Here is a 17,318-nt window from a genome sequence, read left to right as displayed (position 1 = left end):
ACATGGTTGGTACAATTCCAAATTCAATATTTTTGTTTGTACCTGAATTTACCGAATGTTTAGTGTAGTTCTAAGAGGTAACATTCACTAACATTACAAGCGTTCTCAACAGGTTATAATCAACGAAAGCTTGTTACAAGAATCATCTCTTATGCAAGTAACTGAAGTTATCTGAATGCAACGCAGTCGGCTCACGATTTGTCTTCGGGTTCGATTCCAGTGCAGTGGAAGGGGTTTCCTTATACCTGATTCATCTGTTCACCTAGCAATATATTGATACCCAGTCGTTGGCAGAGTATGGGGACAGGAATCTGGTGGCCTTCATTATCTTGAGAATTTGTTTCCATCTGCATCGGTATTTACAGCTTTGGCTGATAGGTGATTGTATTGGTTTTAACCCAGCAAGTGAAAGGCACCCCGTGCTTGTCTTAGAGCTTTTTCCTGGGAATTAATTTTGTTTTCGTTAAAGTACATAAATTAATGCTGAGAATCTTGTGCCATCTCACTGAAGGAAGGTAGAGGGCAAACATTAATTATTCGATAATAATTCGAGAAGTCCGGGTTCGAATCCTGGGCGGGACAGAAAGGATTGGGCGCGCGTTTCTTATCAGATAATGTTCCTGTTGTTGTTTTAGATTCAGCTACTCAGAACAAAAGTTCCAAGTAGCACGGGCTATGGTGAGCCCGTAGTGGCCTTACCTGGCACAGGAGCGAGGCTGTGTATCTGTGTAATGCTACTGTACACATTCAGCAGTAAATAGGTATATTCGGGAGTTAAGTCAGCTTGTGGGGGTTGTATTCTGGGGAGGGGAAGGTTGCCTCGATACAAGCCTAACATGTACTGTATGTATAAACTGGCTGCATGTTCTCCAACACAATGAATTATAATTATTGAAATGTAATGTACATTTTGTTTTCCTATTTAAGGCTCCCAACCTGTTTAAAATAACGTTTTCTTTGATGTCAACCTTCATGTTCTCAAAGAATGTTTATAGAGGGGCAACAATTTTATTTACTTGAATTTACCTCCTGGCCACCATCTCTACAGATCTTGACGGGGACAGGAAGCCGGTGGCTTGCCAAATGTCCTTACCTCCCCCCCCCTTCTACCCCCTCCACATTGTTCCTGTTCCTGAGGATTTTTTCCAATTGGATTTTGAACTCGCAGGAGTCAACTCACGGTCCAACAACTATTCACCCTGCTCGGAGATATGAAAGGAATTATCAGGGAAAAGCACCAAGCCATTATGACTATTTAGCTTGCTCGGAGATAAAAGGGGTGATGTCAGTAGACTTGCGAGTGACACCAACGCTGCCTTACTGTATGATATCTGTCATATAACGCTTTGAAACTACTGACGGTTTTGGCCTCCACCACCTTCTCACTGAACTTGTTCCAACCGTCTACCACTCTGTTTGCAAGAGTGAACTCAGTAATGTTTTTTTTTCGGCAGCTATATTTTTATAGCTTAGCTGTGTGTGTATGTAAATCACCAAGAAATTAACATTCGGATGAATAATGCGGCACTGTCGACCACGATGGAAAAAATTAGACGGGAAATTCCTTAAGTACTTTTTTATTAATCGGTACGTCTTCAGATGGAAGATAAAATGACAGGGTGCACAGGGCAGGTTAAGTTGAAAGATGATTTGGTGGAGGGTGTAGGCAAGGGCACAGTCAATGCATGGGGAGAGGGGCGGGTTGCCGCAGATGAGGAGGGGGTCAAAATACGTGCGGAGGGAAATAGTGATGGGTAAAGGAAGGACTCGAGTGAGCCGTGCCAGGGTTAGGCTTCCCTAAATAAAACCAGGACGTTTTATTGAAAACTATTTATATAAACAAGTTACAGTTCTACCCGAATTGGACAAGAATATATTCGTAAAAAACAAAACTCTATCTGAAATATACATTTGTTGATGTCACCCTCGATAGCTCTCTTGGGAGGGAGTGTCTGTGAAGCTAGGCTCTATCGCGCAGTCACGTCTCCCACCCATCATACAGGAGATGTATACACAGAGGGTGGTACCCAGCTTCTCGGTGTATATACACTGCGAGTTTACTTTAATCTTGCACATAAATCATGACTAAAGCATACTTGCTGGTGGAGCTCTTGGTGGAGGCCTCCCACGGTTAATTAGCCTTAAACCCAACGGAACAAAATTCATCTATCAATTGGTAGTAACTCCTTCATCTATATGTATTAAAATGATTCCCGTAACTCCCATGTATATATTTGGTTTGAAAAATGACTTCATTAATAATAACATAGAGAAAAAGATATCCCTTCCATGCTGGTATTTTAAGTCCGTGGGCGATCAGTTGACTGACATGTGGATTACACGCCCGACCCACACAGTTTTGCTTGTTGCAGACGACCTGTAAGGTACAGAACGACCTGTACGCCTTTGACGCTCAGGTGAGAAGAATGCAGACCAATGTCTCAAATTCCCCTCCGTAAACCAAAAAAGTAGTGGACTAGCATAAATATAAAGCGTCAAAACCTAGGCTAGCGCCTAGGCCGAGATGTCACCGAGCAGTTAAGGCAGGCGTTTGGAGAGCTCCGGGTCGGGAATTCAAGCACTCCATTGCCTCAATGATTATCAAAACCTAAACTACTCACCTGACCCACCCGAGCCGTCACTCCCCAATAGTGACGTCATGAAGTCTGACATTTGAGCAACGGTGGGCGAACATCGTGTGATTTATGAGTTTGTTTTTAAGAGTCCCATACGGTGACCTCTTGGGGTGTAATAGTGTTGAAAGCCCTCTGTGGGAGTATAATGTCACTCCCACAGTGGCCTCTGGTGTGGGTTATAATGTAGACCCCGGGATTCAGATTCCATTCTGATTCAGTGGAATCCCACGATGCATTGCTTTTTTTCCATTGTGGCATAGTGGTCTAGGGCGTTTGCTTCGGAGTGCGGAGTGAGTGAGTTCGAATCCATCTCATGGCTCCTACTGATTTTCTCGTTGTTTTTTATACTTGAGTCCTAAATGCTACATTGATATTTTTTATTTAAAATGATATTAAACGAAAGTTTTTTTTATATTAAATTGTTTTAATATTTTAGAAATTTCATTTAATATCAGTGTAGCATTTAGGAATATTGATATCATAAAAACTCATTAAAAATTTATCAGGTAGTTGCATTGGATGTGTGTATAAAATTCCACGTATAGATTTTATGTTGACCAAACTGGTGAGCATCTTAGTGAACTAGTTAAGAGTAATGGACTAGTGGTTGGTTATTTATGCTTATGTATATGTAATTTATATTGTATTTTCTTAAATAAAGATGATAAAAAAAGTCTACTACCAGAGAATAAACGAACACAAATATAATATAAGGACAGGTCAAGAGTCCAATAAATTGTTTGTTCTCTTAAGAGATAATCATTAAGCTGACTGGACTAATGACTAAATGAAAGAAATAATATTGAATTCCATTCATAAAAAAGTAGTGAATTTGATATTTATGTAAGTCTCCTGAGTCTGATGGATGCCTACTACTACTACTAATGTAAGTCCAGGATTATATAAATTAGATAACTTTAAATTTTTTATCTTTATTTAATAAAATACAATATAAATCATATATACATAAATTTTACAAGGCAATACTACATTACATATACAGTAGTATAATTCTCAGTAAACAAGTGTTTCATTATCACAGAACATGAACTTTAAACCCCTAAATGTTATACTTATTTTTCTTTAAATGATTTACAATATTGGAGATTATATTTACATTAATTTACAGGGGAAAATATACCATTTATATATATATATTTTATATAATTCTCAGTAAACAAATTCATGTCGCTTCCATTAATCTATTTTTTGTTTATGGAATCTGTATCTACTAAGGTGTAGTGGGTATGTTAATCCCAAATCCATGTCTTCTTCCCTGAATTCCTTGGTAACGTGTTGATACACGGAAACGTTCGGAATTTTTATTTCATGTTCCTAAGTGGATACTTACGCATAACTGAATCACGTGTTTTGTGATTATTCTTGCATTTCATACATACATATTTGTGGAGGTTACAACCTGACGAAGATTGTGCTTTTGTAGATACTGCTGATGTATCCTGGGTTTTACATGGACTGAATTCACGACTAATACCTTCTTGCTTTAGGTGTGACAAATGGTACAGTGTTTGATAACTGTTCGTGTTTGGTAATTTAAGATATTGTTCATCTTTTTCTGGCGCGTATCAAACAAAAATTCAAATATATTGAAGTCTTGCTGTGTGATTTTTTTTGGGAGGAGGGGGGGCTCTCATCTTGGTTAAAAAATAAAATTGTATCGTGTAAACCATCAATGCCTGACTCGGTATCCTATTCAAGGTCAGATTTATCCATGGACGCTCAAAGTGGCATATCTCGTGCTTAGTGTGGTGGTAAAGGAATTCTTGTTATTTTCTGCGAGTGTCATTGATCTTGCAGCAAAGAAATGGTTTATTCTTTGGAGAGTTTCATAGCTGCTGAACACTCCAACTTGGTTCAGTGATGCAATCAAAGTTCTGGATTTACTTCATGCATTTCTTGTGCAGTACGAAGATGATAAGGTGTTTTCTTCCGGCCATTGTGGAAAATATATTATCTGGCAAAGTATATAACACTTCCTTTTAATATCATTATTATCTCGTTTTGGTGAGGACAAAAGGGATTTGAAATTTTCACAAATTGGCAAAGTTTGACAGGTTCATCACAGAAATTATCATCGAGTTGGAAATCATAGTTTTTAAGCCCATTTGTCAATTGGTCTATATTTGTTCTTTTTAGCTCTTTGATGTCCAGATTGTTCGAACAGTTTGTTATTGAATACAACAGAAAAGATGAGTTCAATAATTCTAGCACGAATCTCTTTGTTTCTTATGTTTTTCTTCACTTGAGATTGATGTTGAAAAATTAACTCTCCAAAGTTGAGACAGCGCCAAGACAAGATGAACTCTGATCTCCTTGGAACACGCTACACAGCGCCCCACCACCAACCTGTCTTTCATATGCAGTATTGCTGGAAGACAACACACGTAAAGCAAAACCACAAATTGAGGAAGGATGATAAGACTAGTAATTACAATTAAGGAACTTTAAGACAACATTAAGTTAAACAAAGATGATAAGAGCAACTTTTCTAAACAGAATTTTTTTTATAGAATATTTGTATAGATTACAGGCGGTAATAAATGATGAGGGAAAGCGAAAGATTTGTCTTCCTGACCTTCCTTATTATCACTAACAGGAAATGGGAGACCTCACTACGCTTGCTTTTACGTATCGTCCCATTAAATATGGTCACTGTCTTCCTCTGCTTTTCACCAAACTTGTATCTTAAAAACAATTTTTATGTTTAAAAATCACTGATTTGATGGGTTTCAACTTTCAGCTTATTTTCGCCAGGATTTGAACGTCTCTATCTTATTTAGGTCGACCTGAAGCCCAAGATGTCCTCTGCTCGTCTAGCCTGTTGATTTTTAATCAGCAGTTCCTTGGCCAAGTCGACAGTCCTACATTCCTGATGACAGTCTGCTCTTGTCACCATTAATTTGTGCCAAATTCGTTATTCGTGTCAGCAATGTGAATGTTTTCTCTACGAATGAGTTGTACACGATTTTCTAGTCCATGCTCTTCTCAGCAACGGCTCTTGTGTCGTTGGTCTAAGTAACAACATCTCTGGTGCCATCGATCTAAGTAGCAGATGACTTACAAATGGAAAGAGATGGGTAGAGCTACCTGCTAAGAGCAAGTTCCCAGTCTTTATCAGCTTCACTTCATTTCCGGTGGCCGTCGACACCCACGCTCTGGCAGCCTTCAGACTGTCCCTCTCCTGTCAACACCAGCCTGCTGGCTCCCCAGCCCGTCCTCTTATTCAAGAATAAATAAGAACGATTTGCGTAATAATAATATGATTATACGTTATATAAAATTACATAGACATTACTATCAAGTACATTATAATATATATGCAAGAAAATAATAATAATAGCCTAATACTGATCATTCGTCATTATTCATTATATAGAAAATACAATGCTTATTTTGACATGGCATTGAATAATGAAAAAATACAAACCACAATAATGATTGAAATTCTAATGTCATTCGTATATACATTATTAGAGCCATGCCATAACTATTGAAGTCATGTATCGGTAGATAAAGCTGGTTCTGAAGCTTCATTTTAAACATAAATTGAATAACAGATTGCAAGAAGGAAAATAAAAACGATACATAAATTTGAAAGACGAGAATTTCATTAAGTATAATATGAGGTTATAGGTGTTTACGTAACTCTCACTCCCGTCTCAATTCGTCTAGCTAGATTTTTTTACATTTCAATTAATGCCATTAAAGGTAATGATTTTTGACCTACATTTGCAAATTCCACTAGTTGCGTGAATGAAGCATTTCCGTAGCCTATATGGAAAGATTACTAAATATTGCATATATAGTACAAATATTGCCAGGATACGTTTACTGGCAATTTGTACAATCTGTTCAATATATGATGACCAAGCGCTTGTAATGATACATGATGATGATGATGATGATGAGCGACGAACATAGAGAGAGAGACGCAGGAAGGAACGCAGGGTGTGAGTGCCAGGCAGGGATGTCAGGGTGCCAGTGTGCGGCGCGCCCTGGCAACGAGAGGGTCCCGTCGGGTGTGTGCGTTGTGTAGTATCGATCGTTGGCCATGGCGGGCTCTATCTAACATATGGTAGCTGTGTTCTCTTCTACCGTGGCCAGACGCGGCGTGAGTATGGTGGCGTGGGCGTTGTGGGCGTGTCTCCTCTTCTCCGGCCTCTATGACGTCCACGCTAATCCCAACAACAAATATGGAGGTGGTAAGTAGAATTTTTTGAACCTCTGTGATAAGGCAGTTCGGCCGCTGCTGCCTCTCACAAACTTATCGGAGATGTTTCCTCCCCCCACACACATATACCTGTACCTGCCCCCCCACCTCCCTCGGTGTTTTGATGAGTGAGGAGTGTGTATGCGGGCTGTGTGGTGGGAGAGGGCCTCGGGTGCTCCTGCAGAAGGTGTTCCCATCCCCCCCCCCCAACACCACCAGAACAAGGCTTCAACTCAAGTGTCACGACTATGTGTGACAGCTTAGTCGTACCTGCTCGCTCACGTGTCACGAGTCAGAGAGGGCGGGTCATATCTTGTTTTAGATTCAGCTGCTCGGAAACAATATTTCCATGTAGCACGGGCTATGGTGAGCCCGTAAGGAAGGCGGGTCATATTTGATCCCGGTGTATATACCTGACTGCAAACCACACAATGGGTACCAGATCTGCAGTCCTAACTTTTTTCTTTCAGTTAGAGCTAAGTAAGTTGCAGTGTCGAGCCTATACACACAGATCGCAGAGGGTGGCCTCTCACCTCAAGACATTAATTGCTGTAATTAATTACAAGCAATTAACTGTTTGTTAATTGCAATTAACTCAAGACATTAATTGCTGTGTTGTAGGTCCTGCAGAAAATGGCTTTATTTTTCTTAAAATTGAAACTGGCACTTGTTCTCTACCACTCGTTGATCAAGCCACAAGTAGCACTCTGGTTCGCTACGACTTGTTGAGCAAGCCATAAACTACCACTGTGCACTGTGCGTTAATCTAAGCGACAAACTACCACTCGATCACTACGACTCATTAACCAAGCCATAAATTAACAATCAATCTCTGGGGACTCGTTTATCAAATTATACACTGGATCTCGATCTCTAGTGACACAAACTGGCACTGTGTCAGCGAGACTCGCTGATCAAGCAACACACTACTGCTGAGCACATTTGAATTTGTCTTAGCTTAAGGCAGAGTTGGATTCTGAAGCCTAGTAAAGTTGAACTGCTTTACAAATTTGTTTTCATATGTAACAAACCCGAATAAAAAGAAATATGATAACGCGGATAACGGCGACACGACCCGAAATAATAATATATAAACTTTAGGATATTAATTTTAAGAACAATTCTGCTGAGGCTTTGGTTTATATACGACCCGAGTCTGCTCTTTGTGTTTTGCTGTTTCAGAGAAAATAAAAGTTTTATATTTAGGTCGAATATAAATTCCCGTTGCAAAGACTCGGCTGGAGTAAATAGACTTTTTTTATGAATGAAGGTAATCCCCCCTTTCTCACCTCCCCCCCATTCACCTCCCGCGAGGGAAAAATTACCCACTCCGCGCAAGGGTCGGGTTGGGGATGTTTTACGAGGCAACCCATTTACTCGGTGTGAGCTGTGGTTGAAGTGGCGTGAGCTGTAGTAGAGGTGACGTGAGCTATGGTGCTGCTGTGGCCTGTAGAAGTACTGTGAGCTGTGGAAGAAGTGGTGTGAGCTGTGGTAGAGGTGACTTGAGCTATGGTGCTGCTGTGGCCTGTAGAAGTGCTGTGAGCTGTGGAAGAAGTGGTGTGAGCTGTGGTAGAGGTGACGTGAGCTATGGTGGTGCTGTGGCCTGAAGAAGTGCTGTGAGCTGTGGAAGAGGTGGTGTGAGCTGTGGTAGATAAGGAATACAGTATGTGACTAACATTCAAGCTTTTGTTACTGAACATCCTCGATAGGGATATCCTATGGGTCCGTCAAGTGTATGAGGATATTTTTAAAAAATTCTGATGGATTTTAATTTCTTTATAAAACGCCCATTGCTTCAACATAGAAATTGAAGTACTCGTGTACTATCATGAAACTAAGTTAACATTCGGTACTGTTTCTTTACATGTGGTTATTTATATATATATATCATGGTTTAATATATAGGGATAGATGAGAGACCTCATTTGATAGGCTACGTTGAAGTAATTATGAAGAAAAGGCACCAAAAACAGAAAACGGGACAGTATGTCGCTTTCGCGAGTCGCTACTATTTTCAAGAATGACAATTTTTGGCTTTAGGTAGAGTATGCGTCAAAATATGATGCATTATTAGAAGAATGGGTTGGTTTCGTACCGTCTGTGTCAGAACTCGAGAGTGAATAAAGTAATTGCAAAGTTCCAGGTACCTCATGCCAATGGGTCTGATAACTGGGCATTCGGTGATGAAGTGTGGGAGATCATGTCCCAGTTGTTGCCCACAGAGTTTGCACCTGCAGTGCTCAGGATTGGGAGATCCGTCACCTGCAGCCACCAATCTCGGGTAACGGTAACCCAATCTGGTCCTGCCCTGGAAACACAAACCGAAACTGTCTCCATTTTCCGCTTGTTACAACTTGTAATAAAGTTGTTACATCTTGGCTTAACGTGTTTATGACGTATTAGAACGTTGTTACAACTTGCTATATTGGTTGTTATAACTGGTTAGGAGGTGTTAAAACTTGTTCGAACGTTGTACCAACGTCGTAGTTTCGGTGTGTGTTTGGCGGGTGGCAACCACTGTGTCGCACAGTCTGGTGGACGTTTTGTGCTGCCCATAAACATAGGTTTCAGATTTGAACAAATCATAGCTTTTTATACTGGTGCTTTCCGGTCGTTGGGAGTCAGTAATTTCTTTCTTATCAGACCTGAGTGTTTGGAAAAATATAGTTTTGACAACAGAAATGGGGATACTTAGGTCTAATTCAATTAGTCCTTGAGGATATCCTCATATTGCACCCAAAATTTGCCAATGCAGGCTACTTGAACATATGACCCTTTATTACTAAACATTCTGCAAGATGGAGACTCGGTATCACTGCTACCTTATTCACTCTTGTGTTCATGATATCCTCATAATGCACCCAGAGTCTGCCAGTGCAGACTACTTATCACATGCCTTTATATGACTAAGCATCCTGTGTGATGGGGATTTTTAGCATCACGTAGTTAGCTTTTTGACACACTGTACTTCCCTTCATATAGTCTAGGGCAGCTACACAAATTCAGATGTACCAAATGTGTTAATAAAAAAAAAAGTCCGTGTCAGAGGATATTCAAAAGGCCATAAATATCACTCAAGATGTCAATTAGAGAGCAAACCAGACCAACGACGTCAAAGGCATTGGATTCACATAAGATTTTATCAAGTGACAATTTAGTGATTCGAAGGGATATTGGGAATGCAAGACTTACGATCATCCTGAAAATCCGGACAGTCTACGAGGAGGAGCAGGACCGTTTGCGGGACAACACTGGTCGGACAGTAAGGAGAAAGGGGTTGTTAGACTAGTTTTTTATTTCTAATTTTCAGTTGGGTAAAATTTTTACCTTGTGGTGTACAAAATACAACTGTAAATCCATCAATCACCAGTTGGGATTTATAGAATGAGGCGATGAGTCACAATAACGTGGCTAAAGTAAGTTGACCAGACTACACACTAGAAGGTGAAGGGACGGACCGAAACGTCGTCGTCCCTTCACCTTCTAGTGTGTGGTCTGGTCAACCTATAGAATGAGGACTTAAGGGTATTAAATAAAAGTAAATTGGACCTGGAGTCATCAAACATTTACGCAAGTAATTATGAACCTGTTCATCTTTTTTCTAAATTGTTGGCAGCTTTCTTTACATATATTAAACAGTTTATAAGCCCTGACGACTAGGAAGCTGTTTATATCAATAATAACATTTGACTGGGAAGTTTCAATGCTCGTAAACTGTTTAATAATTGTAAACAAAGCTACCAAAGATTGAGAAAAGATGTACAGGTTTATGAGTAAATGCGTTAATGCTTCTTGAATCTGTTACGCTGCCTGCTCTCTTGTTGAACGTGGTAAGACAGCGTAATACAATTTTTGTTCCTGAGTAGTAAGTGTTATATTCTGATTATTTATGCCTCCAAAGTGTAGAAAATGGCTATTATTCCTTCACCCCCTAAATTTTATTTTGACCCTTACCTCAGACAATTTTCGGAAAGACATCTTGAAGGTACTTGAAGGCTGCCGACTCCTCGACACAAGTCCACAGCCTTTAAGAGTCTTCAAAAAGTCTTCCTTAAGCTGTTTTTAGGCAAAGGTCAAAGCAAAGATTGATGAACTAGTAGTCACTTTATACAGAGCAGCGTTTCTCAACTGGGGTTCCCCGGAACCCTAGGGTATTCCACGGGAAGTCATTAGGGGTCCCTCAAGAATAACATAAAAATAATTTCCTATGTCATTCATAGGAAAACAATATATACATTGCTGCTGTTTTTAACTTTTTTCACGTGTGAGTCGGTTTTTCTCATTAAACCAGCATTAAGAAATAAGGCGAATGTCTATTGCAAATTGTCTGTGTCCCTAGTCATAAAAGTATTTGTGTGTACGTCTGGTAACATACTGCATTATATATATATATATATATATATATATATATATATATATATATATATATATATATATATATATATATATATATATATATATATATATATAATGAACTCGTTGTACTGAACGGGGTGAGAATTGCTTGAGCTACCTCATCCCTTTGTGTGTATTTATACCTCAATAAACATATTTCAGTTTCAAGAAATAAGACAGAAATCATCTGCTTTCAGCTGAATATTAAATCCATGTGTGTTTATCTAAAGCTCGACCACGAATTATTTGTGTACCAAAAGACAAGCTCAAGTTTCACACTGGTGAAGCAAATTTCGTTATCTAAATTGACTTAAACAAATTACATTATCTAAACCCGTATATTTGTTCATATTACCTTGATTTATCTTGTTTTATCCACAAGGGTAAAAAGGTCGAGAAACGCCGGTCTAGAGGCATAAGTAATCAGAAAATAACACTACCCAGGAACAAAACTATCCCAAGGTGTGATAGGCTTCTCACACATGTTACTACACTGCCCGCCTGACTATCCCCATCGTCCCTCGTGCGACTGCAGTGATGCAGCTCCTGGGCCCTCACTTTTCCAACTGTCGGTCGACTAATACAATGACTCCGAACCTCCTTTGTTTCACTTCCTATCTGCTTCAGAAGCTTTAGACGAAGATAGCCTAGCTGTTGTTTTCCCCTTCTAATTCGTCCCACTTGCAGCCCTTAAACTGAAGAAGTGTTCCATCGCATTCCTGTAGCTCATGTGCGTATCTTGCTTCATTCTATGTCCTTTCGTTATGTTACTGCTCGACCTAAATATTCTGTCTCCATTGTAATTATTCTCCTGAGTACTTCGGATGTCTGGATCATGTCCCCACTTTTTTCGAGTGTTATTTGATTCTTCTCCCAGTCTATTACCGTAGTTTTTTGCTCCGTACTGATCGAACGTACGTACGTGTGTGTGTGTGTGTGTATGTGTGTGTGTGTGTGTGTGTGTGTGTGTGTGTGTGTGTGTGTGTGTGTGTGTGTGTGTGTGTGTGTGTGTGTGTGAGTGTGAGTGAGTGTCAGACATTTAGAGCCACCGTGGGCGTCCCCTCACACCACTACCTCACGCCTGAAAGGAGACACACTAAACGCTATAGCCTGTATAGCCAACTGTCCCCGTTGCTAACAACAAAGGTTCAAAGTAAATGCTGATTTGGGTGATTTGGTCCGAGGGGAGTGGACGCAGTTCTTACGAGTAGTTCCTCAGTGAGGTTCTGGCGAGGGGTGCGGCTTAAGAGGGGGGCACAGTGTCTGTTTTAGAGCTTCCAAAAGATTAAGGGAGCAGAGGATGGGGGGAAGGAGAAGCAGGAGAGAGAGAGAGAGAGAGAGAGAGAGAGAGAGAGAGAGAGAGAGAGAGAGAGAGAGAGAGAGAGAGAGAGAGAGAGAGAGAGAGAGAGAGAGAGAGAGATGAGATTGAGATTGAGATTGAGATTGATTGAGAGAGATTGAGATTGAGATTGATTGAGAGAGATTGAGATTATGAATGGACCACAAATAAGAGGAAACAGAGCGAGCGGTAAGTTGGAAGGAGCATTTTGTGGAGCGGAAGGGAAAGGGCTGTTGGAGCCCGCCAGGGAGTGACACAGATGAGTGGGCTAGCTGGGCGGAGATGGTGGAAGAGAGGGGGTAAGAGGGAGGGAAAAAGAGCTCATGGGCGTGAGTGGGCGTCTGAGAGTCATCACCAAAGAGGAGGGTGTGGTGTGGGAGAGGCACTCTTTTTCACCGCTAGCCTATTGTTTCCTGCGCATTCCACCAGCTCCCTCCCTCCCACGCCACAAGTACTCCAGTGCCTTTGACTTCCTCCATCACAACCCTTCCACCTTCCTAATCCACACCCGCCCCCCTCCCTTGACTTCCTCCAATACACCCGACCACAGTCCCTGACTTCCCAACAACTTAGCCTTGCACCAGTGAGGCCTCACTTGGGTCAGGTTGTATAGCTTCAGTTACCGTGTTCCAGAGTTAATATCAATTCTATTGAAAACATCCGCCAAAACTTACAATAGCAATAGAACTTATCGTTATTATGGGCTGATTGTTCAAAATATGGTATAGTGTATCCCCTAAAAAGTTCACGTACTGTTGGGCATAAAAAAAAATCAGAGTAGCTATGAACCTAACGTGTTAGGCCTAAGTAAACAATCAGAGGCCTATCAAGCCTAGGCCTTTGCCTTCTTAGGCCTAATTTAGTACATATACGAACTACTATAGTTCATATTTTTACTTCCATCCATAGTGACTATAGCTACTGTACAAAAAAATCTACTTCAAATTTAGATGTATTTTTTTTAGAATATATGAAAGGCGTAGCCTAAACGTAAGGGAAATGAGGTATATATATATATATATATATATATATATATATATATATATATATATATATATATATATATATATATATATATATATATATATATATATATGCTACACTAGGCCTAAGAGAGTTTAGGTTATTTATTGACTTCTTTCTCCTGCTCTCTACAAAATTAATGCAAAATATGGTAATTATTTGTGCGCAGTATTAGATATTTTGTACTGGTGTCTATAGAAATAATAGGTACTAGTACTATATACATACAGAGTTCGTTGGCTTCTGTCAACAGATTAAAATTGGACAAATTTAATTATATTATTTTTTTGGGCTATCGTAGTAGACGAATCGTAGACGAGTGGAAGAAATTATCAAGAAGTAACATAGAAACAAATTCCGTAGAAAGGCTTAAAAATTTAATAAACAGATGCAATCGTTAGGCTAAAAGAATTGCTGTTAAAAGGATTTACCAAACACGGGTCAGTAGGCTTACTGCAGTGATTTTTATTAGACAGAAGAACTCGTTGTTTCAAGGCTATGTACACAATAGACGCTGGTTAACGATGTCTTGGCTGTAGCTGTTTGTGATATGTAAGTTACGAGGGGGTGCTTACTTAGATAGCCTAGCAAGTGTTTTTTTTTTTCAACTTAACTGTTCTCTTTTAACAGTAATTCCCCCCAACAGCCTGGCACCTTTTGGCGTGAATTAGATCATTGAAGTCCAAGCATTGAGGAACCTGGTCTGCTCTTCCCCTGTCCGTGCTTGGCTGAGACAGAAACCGGTGTAACCCGGCTTAAGTCAGATCCCGGCCAAAAACAATCATTTAGAATGTGGGCGTCATACAGTATGCTACTCTTGGTTAGAGAACTCGGGGGAAAGACCGGATAAATGTGTTCATGTTGTGAAGAGCGATTTCAGTTCATTATGCAGTGGGACAATTTACCCATGCGACACCTTACTTCACCTCACTCTCGGTTATATATTAGGCTGCTCCACCAAATTTGTATCTTACGGGCTATTCATGCCCGTGCCACCTCTTGGGTGGCTTAATCTTTATCAATCAATCAATTTGTATCATTTCAACTCTGAGAATGTTGACGCATCAGTGAAACGCCTCTCTCAGCATCAAGCCACGATGTCTTGGTGGCCACGATATCTTGGTGGCCACGATGTCTTAGGGGCTGGGTAGCAATGAACTTAAATTTTCAACTTCCTTCTCAAGCTAAGAAAAACGTAAGAAATATAGAGAAGATTAACGCTAGTCATTTATCTCACCCTTTCTGTCATATTCAATAATATATTACCAAATGTAAAATTAAGACTATTATTATAAATGGTTGCAAATTAATATTGTGGTTAAAATAAAACCAATTATTAGGTGGTTTATATGGGAGACAGGGTTCGAATCCCGGTAAGGTGCTGATAGAGAGGAAAAGATGTAAGTAAAAGAACTCATCAGTGAATTGCCCGGAGAAGTCATCTAAATCCTCATCGCCCAGGATGAATGAAACTCATTAAAGAAGGCATTAAAGTTGTCATTTTTCCCAAATGAACATCAAGATCTTAATTCTTGGTAAGGGAGTGAAATGAGGCTTTTTTGTTGAGGAGATGAGTTGTGGAAGAAACCTAGGGGGTAACAGATGTTTATGAGAGACTCACCCAGTTGTTGTGCTTTGCTTTGGGGTTGAGCTTCGGCTCTTTGGTCCCGCCTCTCAACTGTCAATTAACTGATGTACAGGTTCCTGAGCCTACTGGGCTCTATCATATCTACACTTAAAATTGTGTATGGAGTTTACCTCTACCGGTAGGGAGCCGGTCGGCCGAGCGGACAGCACGCTGGGCTTGTGATCCTGTGGTCCTGGGTTCGATCCCAGGCGCCGGCGAGAAACAATGGGCAGAGTTTCTTTCACCCTATGCCCCTGTTACCTAGCAGTAAAATAGGTACCTGGGTGTTAGCTGTCACGGGCTGCTTCCTGGGGGTGGAGGCCTGGTCGAGGACCGGGCCGCGGGGACACTAAAGCCCCGAAATCATCTCAAGATAACCTCAAGATAACCTACCACATCACTTCTTAATGCATCCCATTTGTTAACTAACTACTCTGACACTACAAAATTTCTTTCCAATGTCTTTATGGCTCATTTGGGCACTCAAGTTCCACCTGTGTCCCATAGTGCGTTTGCCCCTTGTGTTAAATAGTCTGTCTTTATCTACCCTATCAATTCCTGTGTGTGAGTGAGTGTTAAAGGGGGAGAGGGTGGGCTCGTACCTGTCTATTTGAAGTTAACTATATACCTGCTCATCCTAAAGGAGATTAATATCCCAGAGGAGAGACCAAGCTCTTTTAGATCCAAGTTATGTCCGACATATGAGGTACTGTATTCCTAAATATTCATTACAAGGTTCTGCCTTTAAGCTGCGGGTGTCGCCTTTGTCTCGGATAGGCCGGTGGACACATTACTGTCATGGATCGCGTGCAGGAGTTCAGACCCGCTGGTGAAGCGTGCAGCTGTCAGACGTGGGGTCATGCAACGCTCAGGACCTGACACTTGGTCGAGGTTTGCGAGAGCTGTGTTGGCTCTCGTGGGGGCCTTCTGGGAGGCTTTTACCTCGCGCTCGATGGAGGCCCGTCAGTCACCAGCTTCACCCCTCCTACAGTTGATTAATAAACTTGCTGGGTAGCATCTAGGAATGTAAATTATGCTCTGAATTTAATTTATTCGACTACGTAGGCCCTTGACGTTCTGACTCGTCTTTTTATGTCTGTCTCTCTCTGACATACAGACAGATGCATCTCTCTCTCTCTCTCCCTCTCTTCCATACAGATCTTTTTCCCTACATTAGAAACTGGTTCGAGAACAAGTTGGAACTTGTTCCCATTTGTTCTTGTCCCCAGAATATATTTTTGATTACACTTCGAGTCCTTGCTGTTGGTTATTATATAAGTCCTTTATGGCGTGAGTGGTTAAGACAGGTGCCACCAAGGAGGTAATACCAGCTGTGTCCTGGAAAATTAATGAGGGGAAGAGTAAGGCTGGTTGGGGTCTTGTGCCAGCAAACACAAAACATAACCACAACGATATTATTTACTCATCTTTTAGACTTGTCTTTCAGGAAATCTTCGAGCTTTCTCGTTTATCTTTTTGCCTTTTACGAAGTGTGTGTGTTTCATGCTGATGCTGCATTCTCTAGTAGAGTCTCTTGTAGGTGGTGTTTAGTGGGCTAATTTTTGTCCTGAAAGGGTGATTAATCTAAGGAACAATTAATGGGTGACATAATAGATATGGGATTACTTGATTATTTTAAGCGTAGATTAGACTTATATATGAATGAGTTTGGATGGATATAAATAGGAGCTGCCTCGTATGGGCCAATATTCCTTCTTTAATTTTCTTAATTCTTATATCTTATAAGTTTTCTGTGAATCCCGGAAGACACAATCATGTTGACCTTCTATTTCCTGCTTTATTGCTGTTGCCTCATCATAGAGTTCCAGTAGGTTTGCTGAGAAAGACTTCCTTTCTCTGAAGCCATGCTGGTTTTTTGAGAGGCGTGAAATTGAAATTGAAATAAGTTTATTGAGGTAAAATACACACAAAGGGATGAGGTAGCTCAAGCTATTCTCACCCCGTTCAGTACATCGTGTTAATACATACATATAAACACATCACAAACAATAAACATATTACCAAACATTCCTGAGAGATAAACATCTACATTGGTTTACAATCCTT

At 40.5% G+C, this 17,318-nt stretch overlaps 1 protein-coding gene across 1 annotated transcript in view; it reads left to right on the top strand.

Moving 5' to 3' along the window:
- The first annotated feature begins 6,622 nt into the window (after nucleotides 1–6,622).
- LOC123750532 (protein cab-1) overlaps nucleotides 6,623–17,318 on the top strand; it is a 186,421-nt gene continuing 175,725 nt past the window's right edge. Inside the window, exon 1 of the mRNA XM_069315999.1 lies at nucleotides 6,623–6,856. Within this exon, the coding sequence (XP_069172100.1) occupies nucleotides 6,730–6,856 (127 nt within the window). The 5' untranslated portion in view covers nucleotides 6,623–6,729. The remainder of the gene's footprint in view (nucleotides 6,857–17,318) is intronic.

The sequence above is a fragment of the Procambarus clarkii genome, chromosome 82, assembly GCF_040958095.1.
Source record: "Procambarus clarkii isolate CNS0578487 chromosome 82, FALCON_Pclarkii_2.0, whole genome shotgun sequence".
Lineage (NCBI taxonomy): Eukaryota > Metazoa > Arthropoda > Malacostraca > Decapoda > Cambaridae > Procambarus > Procambarus clarkii.
The sequence above is the reverse complement of the archived record's forward strand: the minus strand, read 5'-3'. Positions and strand labels throughout refer to the sequence as shown.